The 18376-nt window shown below is 40.1% G+C and overlaps 2 protein-coding genes across 2 annotated transcripts; both read left to right on the top strand.

Annotated features, from left to right (window-relative positions):
- The first annotated feature begins 1316 nt into the window (after positions 1-1316).
- cga (glycoprotein hormones, alpha polypeptide) lies at positions 1317-3796 on the top strand. Its single transcript, XM_061063240.1, has 4 exons — positions 1317-2027; positions 2115-2226; positions 2320-2504; positions 3518-3796. Exons 1-4 carry the CDS (start codon positions 2025-2027, stop codon positions 3590-3592), a joined length of 375 nt encoding a protein of 124 aa, XP_060919223.1. The 5' UTR covers positions 1317-2024; the 3' UTR covers positions 3593-3796.
- Positions 3797-4670: 874 nt separating this feature from the next.
- znf292a (zinc finger protein 292a) lies at positions 4671-17569 on the top strand. The gene is made up of 8 exons (XM_061062474.1): positions 4671-4835; positions 7115-7269; positions 8683-8761; positions 9033-9168; positions 9318-9520; positions 9927-10063; positions 10698-10839; positions 10991-17569. The coding sequence occupies exons 1-8, from the start codon at positions 4686-4688 to the stop codon at positions 17141-17143; spliced, it is 7155 nt and encodes a 2384-aa protein (XP_060918457.1). The 5' UTR covers positions 4671-4685; the 3' UTR covers positions 17144-17569.
- Positions 17570-18376: the final 807 nt, after the last annotated feature.

Here is an 18376-nt window from a genome sequence, read left to right as displayed (position 1 = left end):
TTAGAATTGAAGTTATCCACGTAGAGCAGCTTGGCCTTCAGCCAGACTCAAACAGAGCCGGTCAGCTTCACTGTGTCTCCTATGCTCTCTCCGCTACAGAAACAGGGACAATGTTTACCCAGCGGGGCCTCTGACAACATATCTGACTCGTGTTTCTTCAAGCATGACCATGTAGACTACACAGTTTACTCCAGACCTGGGGCTTTCTTCATCTCCGTAGTTCAACATCTCACAACATCTGAAACTCAGCATCACTCTCTAACTCACTCATCACTCATCATTCAGCTCTATAATGGTTTCAATCAGTGATTTTAGTCACTGCTGCAAAAAGCCACAGCTGATCTTATTTACAAATCACAACCAAATAAGCATGAGGTCTTATGAGGTATGATAAAACTTCTTATCCTTTTTTAAAGACACTATTTGAGCCATTTTATGCATTTATTGACAAGATGTGCTAGATGATGAGTGATGAGACAAAATCGGAGCAGATATGAAACAATGTGAGGAGAAAAAACAGGAAGAGAATAAAGAAAAATACAAGTTTAGTTTGATGGTTGATAATCACATCACATCAATTTAAACAATTCATATTTTTCAATCATGTTTTGATACTTTAAATGTCGTTTTGAAAAAGCATAATTAAGCCTGTTTACTCAATATTACCATCAGAGGACATGTTGTCTAATGTCAATAAATTACATGTTTCATAGCCTAAATAATAGCACACAATCCAGGAGCCATGATTAGCACTACTTGTATGGTTTACAATGCCAACGTTTTGAGAAGAAAGTAAAAACGTATTAAAGCATAAAAAAAGGCTTTAAATATCCCGTTGTTTTAAAATCTATTCATCCACAGGGTTGAATTTCAAGTCTTAGGCCGAGGATTTATCACCAGCACAACCAAGGACACAGGACGTGGGCTTAAGTAAACAGGCAGACGAAGTACAAACTGCATTCATATTCATCCTTGACATTTGGGCTGTTTGTGGGCGGACAGATGACAACTATCAAACATGTCTGCATTTATTGATAACTTCTTCCATCGATTCAGTCAATGATGCCTTAATGTACAGTCAGCTTTTTTGTCGAAATACGGGTTAAGAGAATAAACCCCAAATACGTGTTCTGATTTTGTAATAATGTAGAGTCCAATTTACTGTAAAAAATGATGTTTGTTTAAGAAATATGTTGTTAATAAAGCTAACATGACAAATCACAGCATCCCAGTAAAGAGCTCAAAGGTATGATGATGAATTAAAAAAAACTAAATCTGTTGTATTTCACCACTAAGTGTTATAAGACTTGATAAAAATATGTACAGTATCCAACATTTAACTGCATTTATTTATAATGTATTTCATTATGAATAGTGTTTTTTCTTTTGTTTAATTTAATGATTTAAATCTATTGATATTTCAAAATAAAAGTAACCATCACAACTTTCCCACAGAAGAAAAAAGTCCAAAATATGAAATGTAACCATAGAACAGAACAGTTTGATTGTTTTGTCTGAGGGGAACAGTCAAGAAATAAAATATCAAGAGATCAATACTAGATTTTTTTGTTAACTTAATTGCATTTTATTTGTAAAGGCACCATGTAGAACAGGGATCATCAACTGGCGGCCCGTGGCTACTTAATCACAATGTGAAAAATAACCTATTGACCCTCTCTTTGCTGTGACATGACAAATAATAATAATAATAACCTCCAGTTACTAAGTAACAGAAATCCAGGGATTAAAGCAGCGTCCATAGTCAGGATGGAAGGATGATTGAAGTATGTTTCCACTGTTTGTTCTTACTGTTTTGTGCTTTGAAGGGATTATGGGAAAGGTTGCAAAGTGGCCAGTGAGTCAGTGAGATCGTTGATAAGGTTGATAGGTTTCACTTACTCCAGGAAGGGGTCACAGTCTGCCCGCAGCACATGAGGTATAAAATCGACCGGCAGGGAAGCAGAATTCATCAGTAAAAAGCCACCCTGCACAGAGAAAGAGAAGACAGAAAACATTTTCTGAACATGGTAACATTCTCTATCTCTATCTTCCTGCATGTTTATGATTCGACGGATGTTTGATTGACGGTTATCTCTTTGTCTCTGTGTTATCAGGTGACTGCTTCAACTATGATGGGTTCAGTGAAATCCTCCGGACTCTGTCTACTTCTGATGTCTTTCCTTCTTTACGTAGCTGATTCTTACCCCAACAATGACCTATCAAACAGTAAGATTTGATCATACTGACTCTGCATCCCAAGCTGTCCATGATGGGTACTATCTGATTCTAAATGTAATACTTCTGTGATCTCTTCTTCAGTGGGCTGTGAGGAGTGCACGCTTAAGAGGAACAATGTTTTCTCCTCTACTCGTCCCCTCTATCAGTGCATGGGCTGCTGCTTCTCCAGAGCGTACCCAACACCTCTCGGGGCCATGAAGACGATGTTGGTCCCGAAGAATATCACCTCAGAGGCAACATGCTGTGTGGCCAAGCACAGCTATGAGGTAAGGATGCACACAAAAGACAAGTCTGGAAAACGTATCTATAAATAGCGTATCTACTTAAACTGAAGTCAGTCTAAAGTAAATCTTTTACTACATACTCGGTCAAAGTCTGGCTGGACACTCTTCTCTCCACCAGTGGTTTCTGTCTGACACTTTTATTTTAAAGGATACAAAGGAGGAAACACATCTTTGAACTTAAAATAAAAATAAAATAATTTAATTGGACTGGAAGAAATTATGTGTATTGAAAGCTACACAAACTTGCAAGTTCAATAAAATATTTCCAAATGTGCCCACTGTGAAAATATAACAATTATGTTTTCTTTAAGGTTACTTTTGGGGCTTATTGGACTTTAATTGATATGACAGCTTGAGAGAGACGGGATATGTGGAGAGAGAGAGAGAGAGAAGGTTGTACACCAAATAGCATCAGGACCAGGAGTCAAACTCGCACCCAGTGCATCGCGATCCGTAACCTCTGTACATGAGGCCTGCTTTATTTTTGGACATTTATTTATGATCAGATAAGTTGAAAGAAGTCTCTACTTAGATATCTATGAGTTATGGTCATTGAAAAGTGCCATTTCTGGGGTCCCAGATGACCTAGCGGTTAGGCCATGAGCCCCACGTACAGAGAGCACAGTCATCAATGCGTGCAGCCAGGGTTCGACTCCGACCCTCGGCTCTTTCCATGAATGTTATTCCCACCTCTCTCCCCTATTCCCTTCTCTATCCACTGTCCCTCAAATAAAGGCATAAAAGCCCTAAATAAAAGGTAAAAAGTGAAGTTTCTGCTGAAACTTCTACAATAGTTGAGACTCCCAGCCTCTGTCCTTTGATGTATGTCTACCCTTTCTCTCCTCGCCACATTTCCTGTCTCTCGTACGCTGTCCTATCAATAAAGGCAAAAGCAACTGCTTCAAGTGAACTTTCATTTCATGCTGTAAATCAATGAGACTTAGTTAATACCGTTGTCACTCTGCTTTCTTCTTCCTCATCTGTTTCTCTTTCAGACCGAGGTGTTTGGCATAAAGGTGAGAAACCACACAGAATGCCACTGCAGCACCTGCTACTTCCATAAGATATGACAGCTGGGAAGTGGAGACAACCCTGCAGCACTCAGCTCGGCAACAAATGATGCTTCTGTTCACGTACACATGCTATTCTCTGTTTTCAAATGTAAACTCTTGTGTTGGCAAGTGTCTGTGATTTGTATTTATTAGCCCACATTTTTGCATGGATAGATGTGTTTAAAACAATGTAGATTGAAAAGCAATAAAATCTCATCCAGATTTTCCAGTTTCATTCATGTGTCTTGTAGTGAAATACATGGTATCTGTGGTGTGTGAGTGATTGAGTGTGCCTTTTTGTCAGAAGCAAATTGTCTTTGGACATCAGTAGTGGCAGAGTTGCTTGGGGCATCAAACACCTTGTTTTCAAATTAGAACTGGCAACCACAAAATATACATGTCAAGACATCAACAAACTACTGTAGCTGTCTTTAACAAGACTTTGTGCTTGTTGGGGGAAATCTCTGGTAATGTTGACCTTTTTCCAACAATGGATGTTGACGTGTCAAAAAGGCCTACCTTTATTGTATCAAAATGAAAATAATATTTTATAATGATTGCTTGTTTGATTCTTTGTAAATTGAACAAATGAGCTGTTTAGCTCTAAGATTTGATTTTTTCACATTGAGGATAATATAAGACATCAAGTCGACATAAAAGCAAGAGGAACATTACTTAAATATAGTTATAGTCACGCAATAACAACTTTTTTTATCACGACCACTCTGTAGTTACAAGACAGACTGGAATATCTTGTCCTGTTCGTCCTAGAGTTTGATTATAACTTGGGTAAATGTCGGAAGTTTTTCTAGATGTTTGAGGCTGTTTTGTTTTTCACTGATGCTCACTGTCTGTTGGACACAGATCGACACATCATGAGGTGTTCGGGGGAAATCCAGGAATCCGTGAGTTCACGTCCAGCCTGTGTGCAGAGGATGATTTTGTGTCACTGTAAGGTCATGGATGCTTTGTTGACATCAGGGGTGTGTGTGTGTGTGTGAGTGTGTGTTTGGGGCCACTTTGTGTTCTCCCTTCCCCCCTCTGCGTGCGCGTGCGTGTGCGAGTCTGGCAGCGTAACATCTGTGCGTACGCGGTCGTGATTGTTGTGAAGATGGCGGAGGGGGAGACAGAGAAGGAATATGACACACGGAAAGCTATCGAGGAGCTCCGAGGGCGCTTCCAGGGTTTGACCACAGCTTTGAAAGAGAGCTCACAGTCTCCGTTGGAAGCCTCTCTGCATTTCTGCCAGGAGTTTTGCCAGGTTAGCCTTCTCTCCTGCTGCTCATCCCGGGCAGCAGCCTGCAGCCCCTCTGGCTTCCTGGCCGAGGATGCGCGTCTACGTTTGCTACAACAATGTAGCTAAGGGGTTAGCTCCCCAGCTAGCAGCCTGGTATTTCAAGATGGGGGAAAAAAACTCATGTGTTGTTTTTAGCTATTCTTTTCATCGTGTTTGTCTGTGTCGTGAACTTATTTGCAAAGTCTGACTATCCATGCGGCGATAAGTCCCATCAGTGTGTGCGCGCTGTGCACGCCTTATTGGTATTTTCCAGGCCAGATAGCTAATAGCAGATGAATGCTGCTAGCTGGTATGCAGGGTCCCCCTGTCCTGTGCAGTGGTCATGCTGTGCAAAAAATGGATACCTACGTTAGCGAGATTTCACATGGCGATTAGATATATATGCACGCAATTACAAGTTTCTACCCCCCGTATAAAATATAGTTACGATGTTATAACATTGCATCTCTGCAGGTCGTCACGTTTAAACCTTGTGCAGAAAATGGTTACTTTTGTTGAGCTCTTTTTTTTCGAAACGTAAAGATCAATGATTTTTTTTCCAAAGGTGCTAGCCCAGGCCTTGTGAACTAATTAATTCAGTTTCATATATAAGCGAAGATGTTTATTACAGTCATACAGTCGGCATCAGCAGAAGATGTTAAACTGATGTCAGTGTTAAAGCAGCCTGCAGCTGTGATTTAAAAAAGGGAAAGTGTGGCTGTGGTCACTGACTCCATTACACATCCTGCTCATTAATTTGCCCTGACCACGTAAATATCAAGCGAGATATCCGCTGATCTAACATTTTGCTGACACTAGTACTACTATCATCTCTACGAGAGAGCGGGGGTTAGTTAGTTTGAGCCTCGGCTGGGAGGAATGAATCCAAGAAAAAAAAGTTATTTGTGGAAAAAAAAGGGGGCGACTGTGTGCAGGGAAGTCTTAATGGAGGATGATCTCATGAAAGTAAGCCGGCAGGATGAAATGAGAGTGCATGGATATACTGCTGAAGTAACGGGGGAACTTTTCAGAGATGGAGGCGATGCTTACTTCTTCTTACTTCTCTGTAAAAAAAAAAAAAAAAAAAAAGATGGAGGATTAAAAATTACTTTTTTCCGCACATTGTTGCTTTCTTGTATCAGGTCTCTACATATTGCTTGAATTATGTATAAAGTTTATCAAAACATAATTAATATTAATACAATATTTTTTTCATCTCAGGTAATTTGTTATGCTGTTAATATTGTTCTTCATGTAATAATTAATGATGTACTTTATGGTCCAGAACTCAAAGTTTGACTATTTTTCATTGTTAATTGCCACCCCATCTTTATATTTAGACTGATTCATTTCTAACTTTAACATGTTTATTTTGTCTTTTTCGATTTAAGACTAAAGTTTGTTTTTTTTATAAAGTGATCGGGGTTATTTAACAGCATTTACCATCATGTAATTACAACTCCACCACTGCTCTGGTGCACTGTGCTTAGATAGAAATACATATTTAATTATGAAAATATAAGATTTAATTTTAAATATTTTATTTGTATATATTTGTAGAAGTTCCACTTTACTTGTCTTTATTATTTTCCTTCACCAAGAGGGTTTAATGTTCCCCAGGAGTCACGGCTCGGTTCATAACTTAGTTTTTGTTTAACAATTGTTACAACGGGGAAAAAGCGACTAAAAGTCCTTCATAAATAGTTTTAGGTTCCTTTAATATAATTTGAACCAACAGCAGTGCAAAAAATGATTTATCACACACACATTGACTGATAATAAAAACAGGACCGAGAGAGTGATGTGATGGAAACCTGAAAAAGCTCAAATCTTAACTTGTAATAATTGTTCTTCTGTTTGTTAGTTTTAGATATACAATGTTTCAGAAAAGATTGAGCCATTCAAATATGACATCTCACATATTTTACCAGTACTGTATTAAGGGACTTGCATTAAACACACAAGGAAAAAACCCATTACTGAAGATATAAGAAAAAGAAAAACTGACAATCCTCAAAATTAGATAAAAAGAGAATGTTCTGAATTTCGTCATTCGCTTAATGAATTAATTGTTTTAGCATACACAGAACAATATCATTGTTTATAAACATTTTGTTTGCTCTAACAAACTTTTTTAAAGAACTTATCCCATGCCAGGACCTGCTGGGTCAGCAGTTTGCTTCAGACTGTTTTTTATGATTCTGAAAAGAAACAACTCGGTGTTCAATGGGTTCATCTCACTGTCGTGTTTCTTTGTTTGCCAGGTCCTTGTGGAGCATGCTGGCCGTTGGAAAACTGATGAGGATCCACTGCCTTTGCTGGAGGTCTACACTGTGGCTATCGTCAGCTTTGCGCAGGCCGCCTCCTGTCTCTCCTCTGAATGTGAAAACGTGCCACTCCTACTTGAAAAGTTAGCACTGTGAGTAGAAACTCTGCAGTGTTTCCTGCACGTTGACTTTGTTTTGGCAGGCCGCCATGGTTTAATAAAGGCTGCCAAGGCATATTTGGTGACCCATTTAGCAGGTTTTATTCATATTTTAATCCTTCAGATAGCATGACCACCATCTTCATTCGATTTATGTAGAAGACAACTTCCACTTGCGCTCTCTTTCACTTACCTGTTCGTCCTGCCATCATACGTTTAGAGACATGCAGGAGGATAGAGACAGAAAGAGGCGTGGCAGGCAAGTGTGTGTGTAGTAAGAGAGCAGATGTGTATGTGATTGTGTGGAAATTAAAAGAATGTTAACCAGATTAAAGTTCTTTAAAGAAGTAATTCATTCATTGAATCAAAACTAAGGTCAACTGGAAAGTTGGTCGAATAATAAACTTGTAATAATAAATACGTAGTAGAAATGGGGAGGTGTAACGAGTTAAATGTTTTTGGTTAATCAATTTTTGTTTAGCACCAATTCATAACAAATGTTGTCTCAAGACACAAACGAGGTTTAGTCCAAACTCGTTGTTATATTATTCACAGAGATCCAATATGAATCCACAATGAGCAAAACACCAGGCCACATTTAGTAAGTACCAGTGACGAGGGAAAAACGTTCTTTTAACAGACAGAAACCTCGAGCAGAACCAGACTCATGTTGAACAGGACTGAAACATGTTGGGCTAGAAAAGGAAGACCTCTAACATGTTTTACCCAGACTGTTTGGAGAATCATCTTCATCGAGTCTCAGCGGCAACAGCAGAAAAACATCTACACATGTTTTGGATGTCCACATAACATTTGACACAACATGGATTGACTTTACAGTTCGAGAAGTGTGTGATCTCTGTATATATGATTCCATGAAAGATGCATAATATTTGACTTGAAAATAAAACAAACACAGATTTGATTCCTAAAAGGACGTTTACATTAAAAAAAAAAAAAACAGTATCAAGTATCTGCTCAGCTAGTTCCACTAAGTGCTCTTGATGTAGTTATGGAGGCAGAGTCCTTGAGGCACGAGTACAGAATAGAAATGTAGGCTACCTCTTGGGGAGCTCTGACATATTTGGGACGAGCTAAATAGTATACTTTGCATGCAGAGGTCGGTTCAGTGCAAACACCACACGCAGAGAATCCAAGACAGTTATCCTGACATTGAAAGATGAAACTTCAGTAGTGATCTTATTGACTGATTATCAGATTTTTTTTAAATTACTTCCACACGTAAAAGAAGGTCAACTTTGAAAAACTTGTATTGAGCCGTGTGACTACTGACTTCACATTGCATTATTTGAACAGCAATACGCACATGGTTCCTCTTATTACCTGAAGTGTTGTCCATCCTTGACCTAAATGTGGCTTTAACAAATGACTGTGTTGTATCCACAGGAGCTGTGCAGAGCTGCTGCTCTTACTGCCCCAGCATGTCCCTATTGCCTTATGGGAGGAGTTTCAGTCCTCCATGAAGGTCAGTATCCCCCCGGCTGTTAGGAGAGGCTTGCCTTTGCACTGATAAGAAATGAAAAGTTGTATCATTATTACAATGTGTTTAGATCATCATTGGAAAAAAAAAATTTGATCTTTTGGTACTCTTTCTAAAACATCATCTGTTAACCATTGCAAAATGGCACAAAACCACTGCAGTAACCTTGTTATTTTAGTCTCTGGCATGTCTAACATTTGAGGCGGACTCCTTTTATTTGTAGTTTTATAGTTACATTGATTGATGTCTGTTGCAGTCGGCACACAGCCTTTTGCAAGACAGCGGGAGCACGCAGCTTTACCAGCTCTCAGTTCTGGCGCAGCAAGATGGCGTCTGGTCCAACACCACGTTAAGCAGCATCCTGTCCAATCAGACTCCTCAACCCGAACAAGGTTTTTTGCCCCATGCTAATTTTAAAAGTTGCATTTGCACTAAATTATATATTTCTTTGTACATTTTATTGTCTGCATTCCCTTTTGTATGTAGTTTTCTAACATTTTGTCTCTGTGTTCTTCTCTCTCTCTCTATTTGTTTTTCTTAGTTCATGAGTATCTTGAGTTGGAAGGCCCCACGCTTCTCAACATGAGGATCAAGCATCTTATCAAAGTGGACAGAGCTGATAAAGCTGCTGTCCTCGCAAAGATGTGCTCCGAGTATCCGGGATATGAAGGAAAAGGAAACTTTAAGCAGACTTACTTGCTTTGCATCTGTATGACAAAAAGTCAGGAGCAGCTAATGGAGGAGGTAAGAGATCAAACATGACAGCAGTGTTTTGTTTTTTTAACACACATAGTCCTTTAGCATGTTACATTTTTAAAAAGTGCCCTGCTGTTAAAAAAAACTACTTTTTTCTGATTTTAAATCTTTGAATTAGAAAAAAAAAACTCCCAATCATCCAACAGAAGTTTTTAGTTTTTGACTTTGTATTTTTGTATAACATCTTGAGGAAAAGTAATCTAATACAGTAAACATGATTTTGTTTTGAACTGAAATTGAATTGAACAAATTCTTGTAATCACAATCTCAAACAGTGTTGGTAAATAACCAGATAATTGTGTGTTCATTTCCTGACGTACTGTTTCTCTCTCCCTCTCTCTCTCTCTCTCTCTCTCTCTCTCTCTCTCTCTCTCTCTCGCTCTCTGCCTGTTAGATCGCATCAATAGACTGTAAAGATGCTCTTGAAATGATCTGCAACTTGGAGTCAGAGGGAGACGAGAAAGGAGCTCTCTGCGTATGTTCTGCCTTTCTCAAGCGTCAGCTTCTCCAAGGGGATGTCTACTGTGCCTGGTAAGTGTTGCACTTTGTTTCAGACAGATCCTCCAAGACCTCTTCCAAAATCAACCCCAGGAATTCAGTAGTCATTGAATAATTGTATTATGCAACCTGATGAAATCTCTCTAATGAATATGCACGAAGGTAACCTCATTGTTGAGCAGGATTGCAAATGTGTGAATTTAAGATTGGAGTCTCTTAATGCCTCTGTACTTGAAGGAAGAGAGGACAGCTGTGAAATAATAAGCTAAATGTGTATTACTGTACTTACCATTTTTAATGCAAGGGTTATTTTCTCAAGTTACAATCTTTTTAAAACTTTTACATATGTTTATTACTTGTGATCTACCTTTTTCAGTTTTTGTAACGATTAATATGTATATGTGACATATGCGACAGTTTTTCCTTTAAAGCTACCAAACATTCAATATTTTTTAGTTTTTAGATGCGTGGATTTGACCCTTATACGTTTAAAAACATGTAGTGATGTCTTCTTGGGTAGTAAGATCTTGTGATGGATATTTCATGTTGATTATGAAAATGTATGGACAGAATGTTTCATCAAAATACTTTTATCTTAACAAAAAAGAACAAGTAATAAAAAATGATGAGTAGCAATTTTTTAATACGTGTGTTTGTTGTTTTGCAGGGAGCTCACACTGTTCTGGAGTAAGCTACTAATGCGGTTGGAGTCTTCGGCTGATGCATTCCTTGGACACAGCAAAGAGATGGCTCTTCTCTGCAGAAGTGTCTGTCATATTCTGTTTCTCATCAAAGTCATCCAAAATGAGGTAAGGAAAAAAGTCTTAAGTTTTTGTAGCTTATAAATAAAACAATTACATATAACCATACACACTTGGAATAACTCATAGGATACCGCATCTGTTTAAAGGACTTCAAAATGAAAAACCATGGCTTTAATTTTCTTTGTTATTTCTGCAGCTTGGAGAGGTGGGACTTCCAGTGTGTGTGGAAATGTGCATTCAAGCTTTGAAAATGACCTCCAGTGACCATAAGGATAGCAAGTCTACTATCTGCAAGACTATTTCCTGCCTCTTGCCAACAGATCTCGAAGTGAAACGTGCATGCCAGCTTACTGAGTTCCTCCTACAGCCTACCATTGACTCGTATTATGCCGTAGAGTCACTATACAATGAACCAGACCAAAAGCCTGAGGAGGATGGGAGTCTACCAGTGCCCAATTCTTTACGATGTGAGTTACTGCTGGCCTTGAAGACACAGTGGCCTTTTGATCCAGAGTTCTGGGACTGGAAAACACTGAAACGCAACTGCTTGGCACTAATGGGAGAGGAGGCAGCTATTGTGTCATCTATAGACACACTCAACGACACGGACGAACAGGAGGTGGAAAGTGCAATCGGCAAACTCCCTGAATACAGAGACTTGGAGGATTTTCTGTTAACCACTACAAATGAACTCAATGAAATCACAGATGAAAGAGAAAAAAACAGAGAGGCGAAGAAACTTCGGGAGCAGGGTTTTGTGTCTGCTCGTTTCAGAAATTGGCGAGCTTACATGCAGTATTGTGTTTTGTGCGACAAAGAATTCTTGGGTCACAGAATTGTTCGCCACGCACAGAAGCATTTCAAAGATGGAGTGTATCTCTGTCCAATTTGTGCTGACAGTTTTGAAAGTAGGGAGGTTTTAGAGCCACATGTAGCATCACATGTAAAGCAATCGTGCAAAGAGAGACTAGCAGCAATGAAAGCAGCTAGGAAGGTAACCAAACCACCTCAGTCCCCTAAAAGTCCGTCAAAAAGTCCTAAAGTTGCTGCGAAGATGAGTATTAGTCCTGTTAAAATGGAATCTCAAGTTACTGAACAATTGGCAACACCTGTTAAAATAGAACAAACAACATCTGACACAAACATTAGTCAAGACTGTTTCTGTCCGGTCAAAAATTGTTCAAAGGCTTTCAAGTTTTTCCGTAACCTCATGGCTCACGTCAGATCTCACAAGGATGACGAGGAAGCCATGAGATTTTTAGAGATACAAAAGCAGAAAGTGGTGTGTCAGTATTGCAGGCGGCAGTTTGTCAATGTCAGACATCTGAATGATCACTTGCAGATGCACTGTGGTAGCAAGCCGTACATCTGTATACAGTTGGATTGCAAAGCCAACTTTAACTCCAATTCTGAGCTTCTAATGCATAGAAAAATACATTCTGAGTTTAAGGCCCAGTGTATGTTCCCCAACTGTGGCCAAGTTTTCAGTGAGGCCTACCTGTTGTACGATCACGAGGCACAGCACTACCTTACATACACCTGCCAAACAGATAACTGTGGCAAAATATTCTACTCGCAGTCTCAATTCTTGTCTCACCAACAGATTCATAGTACAAATGGTGCAAACTGTTTGCCTATCAGTAATCAAAATCCTCCTGTCACTCCAAGAGTAGAGGCACCACTCCAGAGCCCCCCACTTAGAGAAAACCCAAGTTCTGCAGTTGTCAGCCCTGAAAGTATAAAGACAGATGTATATATGAAGGAGGTGGCAAATGCAAACACATCACCATGTACATCTCCTGAGGTTGCTATAGACGCAGTTTCTCAGAAAGTTAAACACTCGATTGAAAGCATGATGAGTTCTGAAGGAGAGCCAGAAATCCAAGAACCAGAGAAATGCTATACTCCTTTAACAAACCCCACTCCAGCAGCTGAGGTGAACCCAGCACCAGAGCCTCCCCATGTGCCCCCTAATGAGGCTGGGCAAAGTGAAAACCCTCCAGTGTACCCTGTACACATTTCAACAAATCCTGCAGCAAGTCATCAGAGAGAAGGGCTTAATAATGTTCAGTGCAATGAATTTAAAAACGTGAATCCGCCAATCATTTCTCCAAGTCATATAAAGACAGAAATCCCTTCTTCACTGCAAGGCTATCCTTCGAGCACACCTGCTGTGACTGCTGGCAATGAGGAGAACCTGCATTGCTGCCCTTATAGTGAGTGTACAAGGGCATACAGTACAAACAAAAGTCTATCCAGGCATGTGAAGAAGCAACACCCTGAAATATTTGAGGACTGGAAATTGGCAAAGAAATATAACAAGGTGGCCAGAATTACTGCAAAAAAGGCACCAAGTGGGCTGGCTTCACCAAGTCAGCGTCAGAACCTGGGGAATAGGTCTCCAAATCAGCCAGGAATACTATGCAACAAACCTGGGATGCAGCAAATGGATTACCAAACGGGATGTTCAAGCTCGCCAGCTCAGTGTTATGCTGGATCAATGGAGCCTGTGCCTATCACTCCAATGGTGAACCCAACACTGTACCCATCGTGGGGAAGCCAAAATAATCCAAGTGGAATGATGCAGGCCGACATGTCCCAGTCATGGTCTTCACCTCCCATGAACAACTGTTATCCAGAGGCCTTCAACATGAATGAGTTCCCCTCTCGGGGCTATCCTAATTGGCAGCCAGACCCTTATCAGAACACAGTGCCCCCGCCACCTGATAGAGATCATTCAATGGCAGCTATGCACGGTTCTACCATGTCACATGGGCCTTCGGATTCAAGTTTGATGTCACAGTACGTGTCCAGTTCTCTGATGCTTGACAATGGAGGGCAAATGCATAATGGAGGGCAACAGTATGGAGTAATAAATCCAGAGGGCAGTGGAGACAGAAAAGCTAATACAAATTTGACAAACCAGTTGGATAATGGAAACAGTATCTCAACAATTGACAGCCTGCCTGAAGGAAGCTACCACACTCCATATGCTCAAAGTGAAAACTCTTGTCTTACTCAAGGTTCTTCGGTTGATATTCCCATGAAATCCCTGAGCCCAGAGGCCCAACTTCCATTGAAAGTGAGAAATGAAATAGTTAAAACTGAGAATATGTCCACTCCTGGTTATGAACAGATGGACAACTCGGTAGATGGCATGCTCAGCCCCCAAAGTGTCACTCAAGGAGATTTCTCTTTAGATGAGGAATGTCCAAATGCTGACTGTGAGGATAACGTCTCAGATGATAAGGCTGGTGAACCTGACGTGCAAAAGGGCAAACGCAGTAGGTTGAGCAAACGAACGAAATGGCCGGCAATCATTAAGGATGGTAAGGTCATCTGTAGGAGGTGCTTCAGAGAGTTCACGAGCACCAAGTCTCTCGGAGGTCACTTGTCTAAACGCTCACAGTGCAGGCCCGTAGACGAAATCGATCTTACGGCTGAACTGCCAACATCTTTCCTTGATTTTCTCAATGACCCCCATGTCCCTGACACTAATGGAGCAATATTCAACGTGGCAAATGGGGATTTCTCACAGGAATCGTGTAGCTTGACCACTTTGTCTTCACCCATGGCATTGAAACAAGAGCCACAATACACAAACATAATGGATTATTCAAACTCCTTAACTGTTACCCCTGAAACCCAGCCAGAGAAGGCAGGAGAGTTGGCAAACCCAGCTCTTGCTGCACCTTATCAAGAAGATCACTTGATGGAAATTTCACATGCCTTTCAAAGGCTTGATTTGATTGAGGCTGCACAAGAGAAGATGCGGAACGCTCTGTTATTAGAACAAAATATCAGTCATAGCAAAGCAGCCCCTGATGTTGAAAAAAGAAAAATACTTGGTAAGAGTGATGACAAGCCCTCTGAAAAGGTGCCCAAGCCTTTCAAGTGTGACCAAGATGACTGTGAGTACTCATTCATGACTAAGGAGGCATTGTTTAAACACTTGTGTAGAATGCATGATTACACAAATGAGATGATAGAAGAACTTAAAAGAACCCCATCTAAACTGTCGCCTTATCCCTGTCAGATTTGCCCCAAAACATTCACGAGAACAACAGGTTTGAGAATTCACTATGAAAAAGTCCATCGATTGTCAAAGGTAGAAATGCAGAAGCTAAAGATCAGTGCTCGTAACAGGCGTGCTTTTAGACTTAACAAAGACAACGTGTTAGTAAGCAGTGCAACCAGTAATGCCAATAACAGTAACACTACACAATCTGCAGTACCAATATTACTTGCAATTAAACAGGAACCACTTGACATTGCAATTGCTACTCAAACCGACAATGAGAACAATCTAGAAGTTACTCAGCTCACTTCACCAGAAAATGCAGTTAAACAGGGTTTCACACCAGAAGTATCGACTGTTACAAGACTACCATCACCTGAAAGCTTTTTATCTGAGCGGTTGATTGGTGAGGTGGCACCCTCTGTTCTTGAAAAGTCCCCTGATCGACAGAGAGTGGCTGTTGTAAACAAGAGTCCAAATGTGAAAAAGAAATCCACTTTAAAAATGAAACTCAGTCCGGTTGGGAAAGCAAAAGAGCACCAAGGGCGATCAGACGCAGCATTAAGCAAAGAAAAAGAGCCAAAGTCCAGCCCCGCTTCTGCATCAGCTTCATCCTCCCCAGAAAAACCCGGCAGCTCTAAAAACACGCCAACGAAGGATGAATCCCAGAGAAAACAGAAACATCAGAAAAGGTTGAGCCTCCAAATGTGTGATGTAGACGCTTTCAGCCCATATAGACCATATCGCTGTGTTCATGAAGGATGCACTGCTGCATTCACTATTCAGCAAAATTTGATTTTGCATTACAGGGCCATGCATCAGGCATCTCTGCCTGCTAGCAAACCTGAAGTTGAAGCTGAAGCTGAAACTGAAACGACTAGTGTTGAAAATGGACAGGCAAGCCATCAGAGCATAAGCAAAGATGATGAGGTCAGGTGTCAGGTGAAAGACTGTTCAAGGGTGTTCATTGGAATCACAAGGTTAATCCAGCATTACCTCTTACTCCACAAGTTTACCCGTGATAAAGCCACCTCTATGATGGCCAGCATGACCATAGGGACTTTCAACTGTGATCGGCCGGAGTGTGCTCTCCCCTTTGACTCAGTGGAAAAGTATGTGGAGCACATAAAGAATTTTCACAAGGAGATAGCTATCTCTGAGAGCGGCTCAGTTGATCAAACTTTCAAGTGCGAGTATATGGGATGCGACCGTGTCTACACTACAAAATCAAACCTCCTCCGTCACCTCATAAAAAAGCATGAATACGTTTATGATCCTAAAGCAAGTGACGGAAGACGGACGAAATCAGCAGGGCTCTTTCCAGGAGTTAATGGGAAAGAGAATGTGGAGAGCAAATTCAAAGGGAAGAAGAAAAACACTAAAAAGAAAGATGTGAAGTCCATTGAACACTGGACTCATTTTGGGAAGCCTAAACTAAAATCCCACGAGGACGCATCAGCCATGTGCATCAAGAAGTTTTCCCTGCAGTACCCATGCATGATAATAGGCTGCGATGCTGTTGAGCGGGCAGAGAGAAGTATATTCAAGCATTACACCACACATGGCCTCACAGAAAGATACATTGAAGATCAGAGGAGCCAGTTCATTTATTGTAAAAAGTACTCCCGTTCCAGATTCAAGGATACAAACAAATCTGAGGGCGCATCAACCTCCTCTTCTGAGGAGACAGAGCCAGAAGACGCAGAAAAATCAAGTGACCAGAAATCAGATGAGCTCGTGGATAGAATAGGCCAAGAAGACAGCAAGCTGTCAAACGACGATAGTGCAGAATCTCAAGCTTCCACCGGGACAGATGGTGGCATTAAAAGAGGCCGTCCCAGGAAACCGGCACGTCCTACACCAGCTTGTCCAGAGAGGATCCAGTCTCTAAGAAATCGTACGACTGTTAACAGTTCAAGAGAGAACTCAAATCCTGGTACACCTACAGCCCAAGAACAACCTGATGAAGGGGTTAATCAAGGTGCTTTCAAGCCTCTTGGGCTTGAGGACTCATTCCTTAAGTTCTTGGAAACCTCAGAGTCAACCAACTCTTCCAAACGCAAATTAAATGACAAACCAAGTGCTGAACTGCCGTCCAAAAGACACCAAACACACAAACAGAGATCTACAATGAGAAGTAGAATAAGTCATGAGTTTAGAGGCTACGAAAACCTTGTAGAGTTCAGAAATCCCCTTAATCTTACATCAGTTAGCAATGTCAAGATTGTCATGGACAAAACACTTTCAGAAGGTGCTGATCTTTTGCTAAAGCAGCTACAATACATGAAGCCCACGGTCATAATAAAAAAGTGGCTTTATAGCGGATCATAGCCCAACATTTTGTGTTCAACTCAATCTCACTCAGGATTTGAGATGTTATGCTGCAGAATGGTTTGTTAATGCATCAGATTTCCAACTGATAAAAGTAACAGTCACGGTTAACAATAAAATGGCCTATTTTGTACTTTATGAAAAACTGTCTTGGATGATTTTAAGTATGTATGTTAGTTATAATAACCAGGTAACCTATAGGGCATAGATTTTAGAAACATGTTTGTATTTATGCTTAGTACTGAAGATGTTTTTTTCTTTTGCTAAATGGAGACTTTTAAAGAAAAATGTTTTTATATATCCCTATGGGATTTCAAGTTCTGTTTGTATTTATTTTATCCTTTTTCAACACTAGTAGACCTATCTGTAATATTTACATGTCTTCCACAAAGTGTTCAATAAACTGTTACTGGTTCTTTTTGTAAAGTGTTGTCTGCAGATCTTTTTGTGTGTGTGTGTGTGTGTGTTTGTTGCATATCTTTTAGGTCACATTACATTTTTTCTAGGCTTCCTAGATTTATACATTACGCTCCAACCTGATGCAGTTACAAATACACAGTTAAGATTAAGTACATTTTTGTATGGATATTACAGATTCAATGGTTAACCTGTCTTCATACCTGCTGAATTTATGACAGAACTTTAGAGCAAAGCAATTGAAATTATTCAACCTGTACCCACAATTATACATTTATTGGACAAAATTAATTTTAAAATAAAAAAAATCACTTGAGCAGCTGTTTCATTTTTAGACAATCAAAAGTATACAGTAACAAAAGACTAAAAATATATAACAAGACGAATCACATAAAAAGAATACGGTTATTAAAGCTAATATCTTTGTTTCTACGCTGCCTTAATTACATAGTTTTTATTGTGTTACAATCAATACTAAAGAATGAGTTTAGAGAGCATGCTCCACATTTCTGGATGTTCAACTTTACAGGAGGAACTTTTCAGCTGCAGAGAGGCCACGGAGGGGAAACCATCAAACTGGTGGAAAACGGTGGTGTTGTAAACGAGAGAGGGGCGTTCAAGACCACCAATGTTTCATATATCCAACTTTAAACTAAATTAATAAATGACCACTGAACTTAAGGGGCGTGGGGTTTTGTAACACTGTTGTCGCTCTTTATTTGTGGTTTGGACTTGCACGTCAGTTCAGTTCATTTGCTCGGTTATCTTGGTTTACTAAGCTATGAACATTAAACCCGCGGGACCATTTCGCAGCTG

This window comes from Labrus mixtus, chromosome 18, assembly GCF_963584025.1.
Source record: "Labrus mixtus chromosome 18, fLabMix1.1, whole genome shotgun sequence".
In the NCBI taxonomy this organism is placed as follows: Eukaryota; Metazoa; Chordata; class Actinopteri; order Labriformes; family Labridae; genus Labrus; species Labrus mixtus.
Note: the sequence above shows the minus strand (reverse complement) of the source record. Positions and strands in the feature narration are given on the sequence as shown.

Excerpts from the sequence above, each read along its gene's own strand:
- znf292a (XM_061062474.1), top strand. The coding sequence starts at position 4,686 with ATGGCGGAGGGGGAGACAGAGAAGGAATATGACACACGGAAAGCTATC. Across the intron at positions 8,762-9,032 it reads AGTTTCAGTCCTCCATGAAG|TCGGCACACAGCCTTTTGCA; the intron begins GTCAGTATCCCC and ends TGTCTGTTGCAG. Across the intron at positions 10,064-10,697 it reads GGGGATGTCTACTGTGCCTG|GGAGCTCACACTGTTCTGGA; the intron begins GTAAGTGTTGCA and ends GTTGTTTTGCAG.
- cga (XM_061063240.1), top strand. Across the intron at positions 2,227-2,319 it reads CAACAATGACCTATCAAACA|TGGGCTGTGAGGAGTGCACG; the intron begins GTAAGATTTGAT and ends TCTCTTCTTCAG. Across the intron at positions 2,505-3,517 it reads TGGCCAAGCACAGCTATGAG|ACCGAGGTGTTTGGCATAAA; the intron begins GTAAGGATGCAC and ends TTTCTCTTTCAG.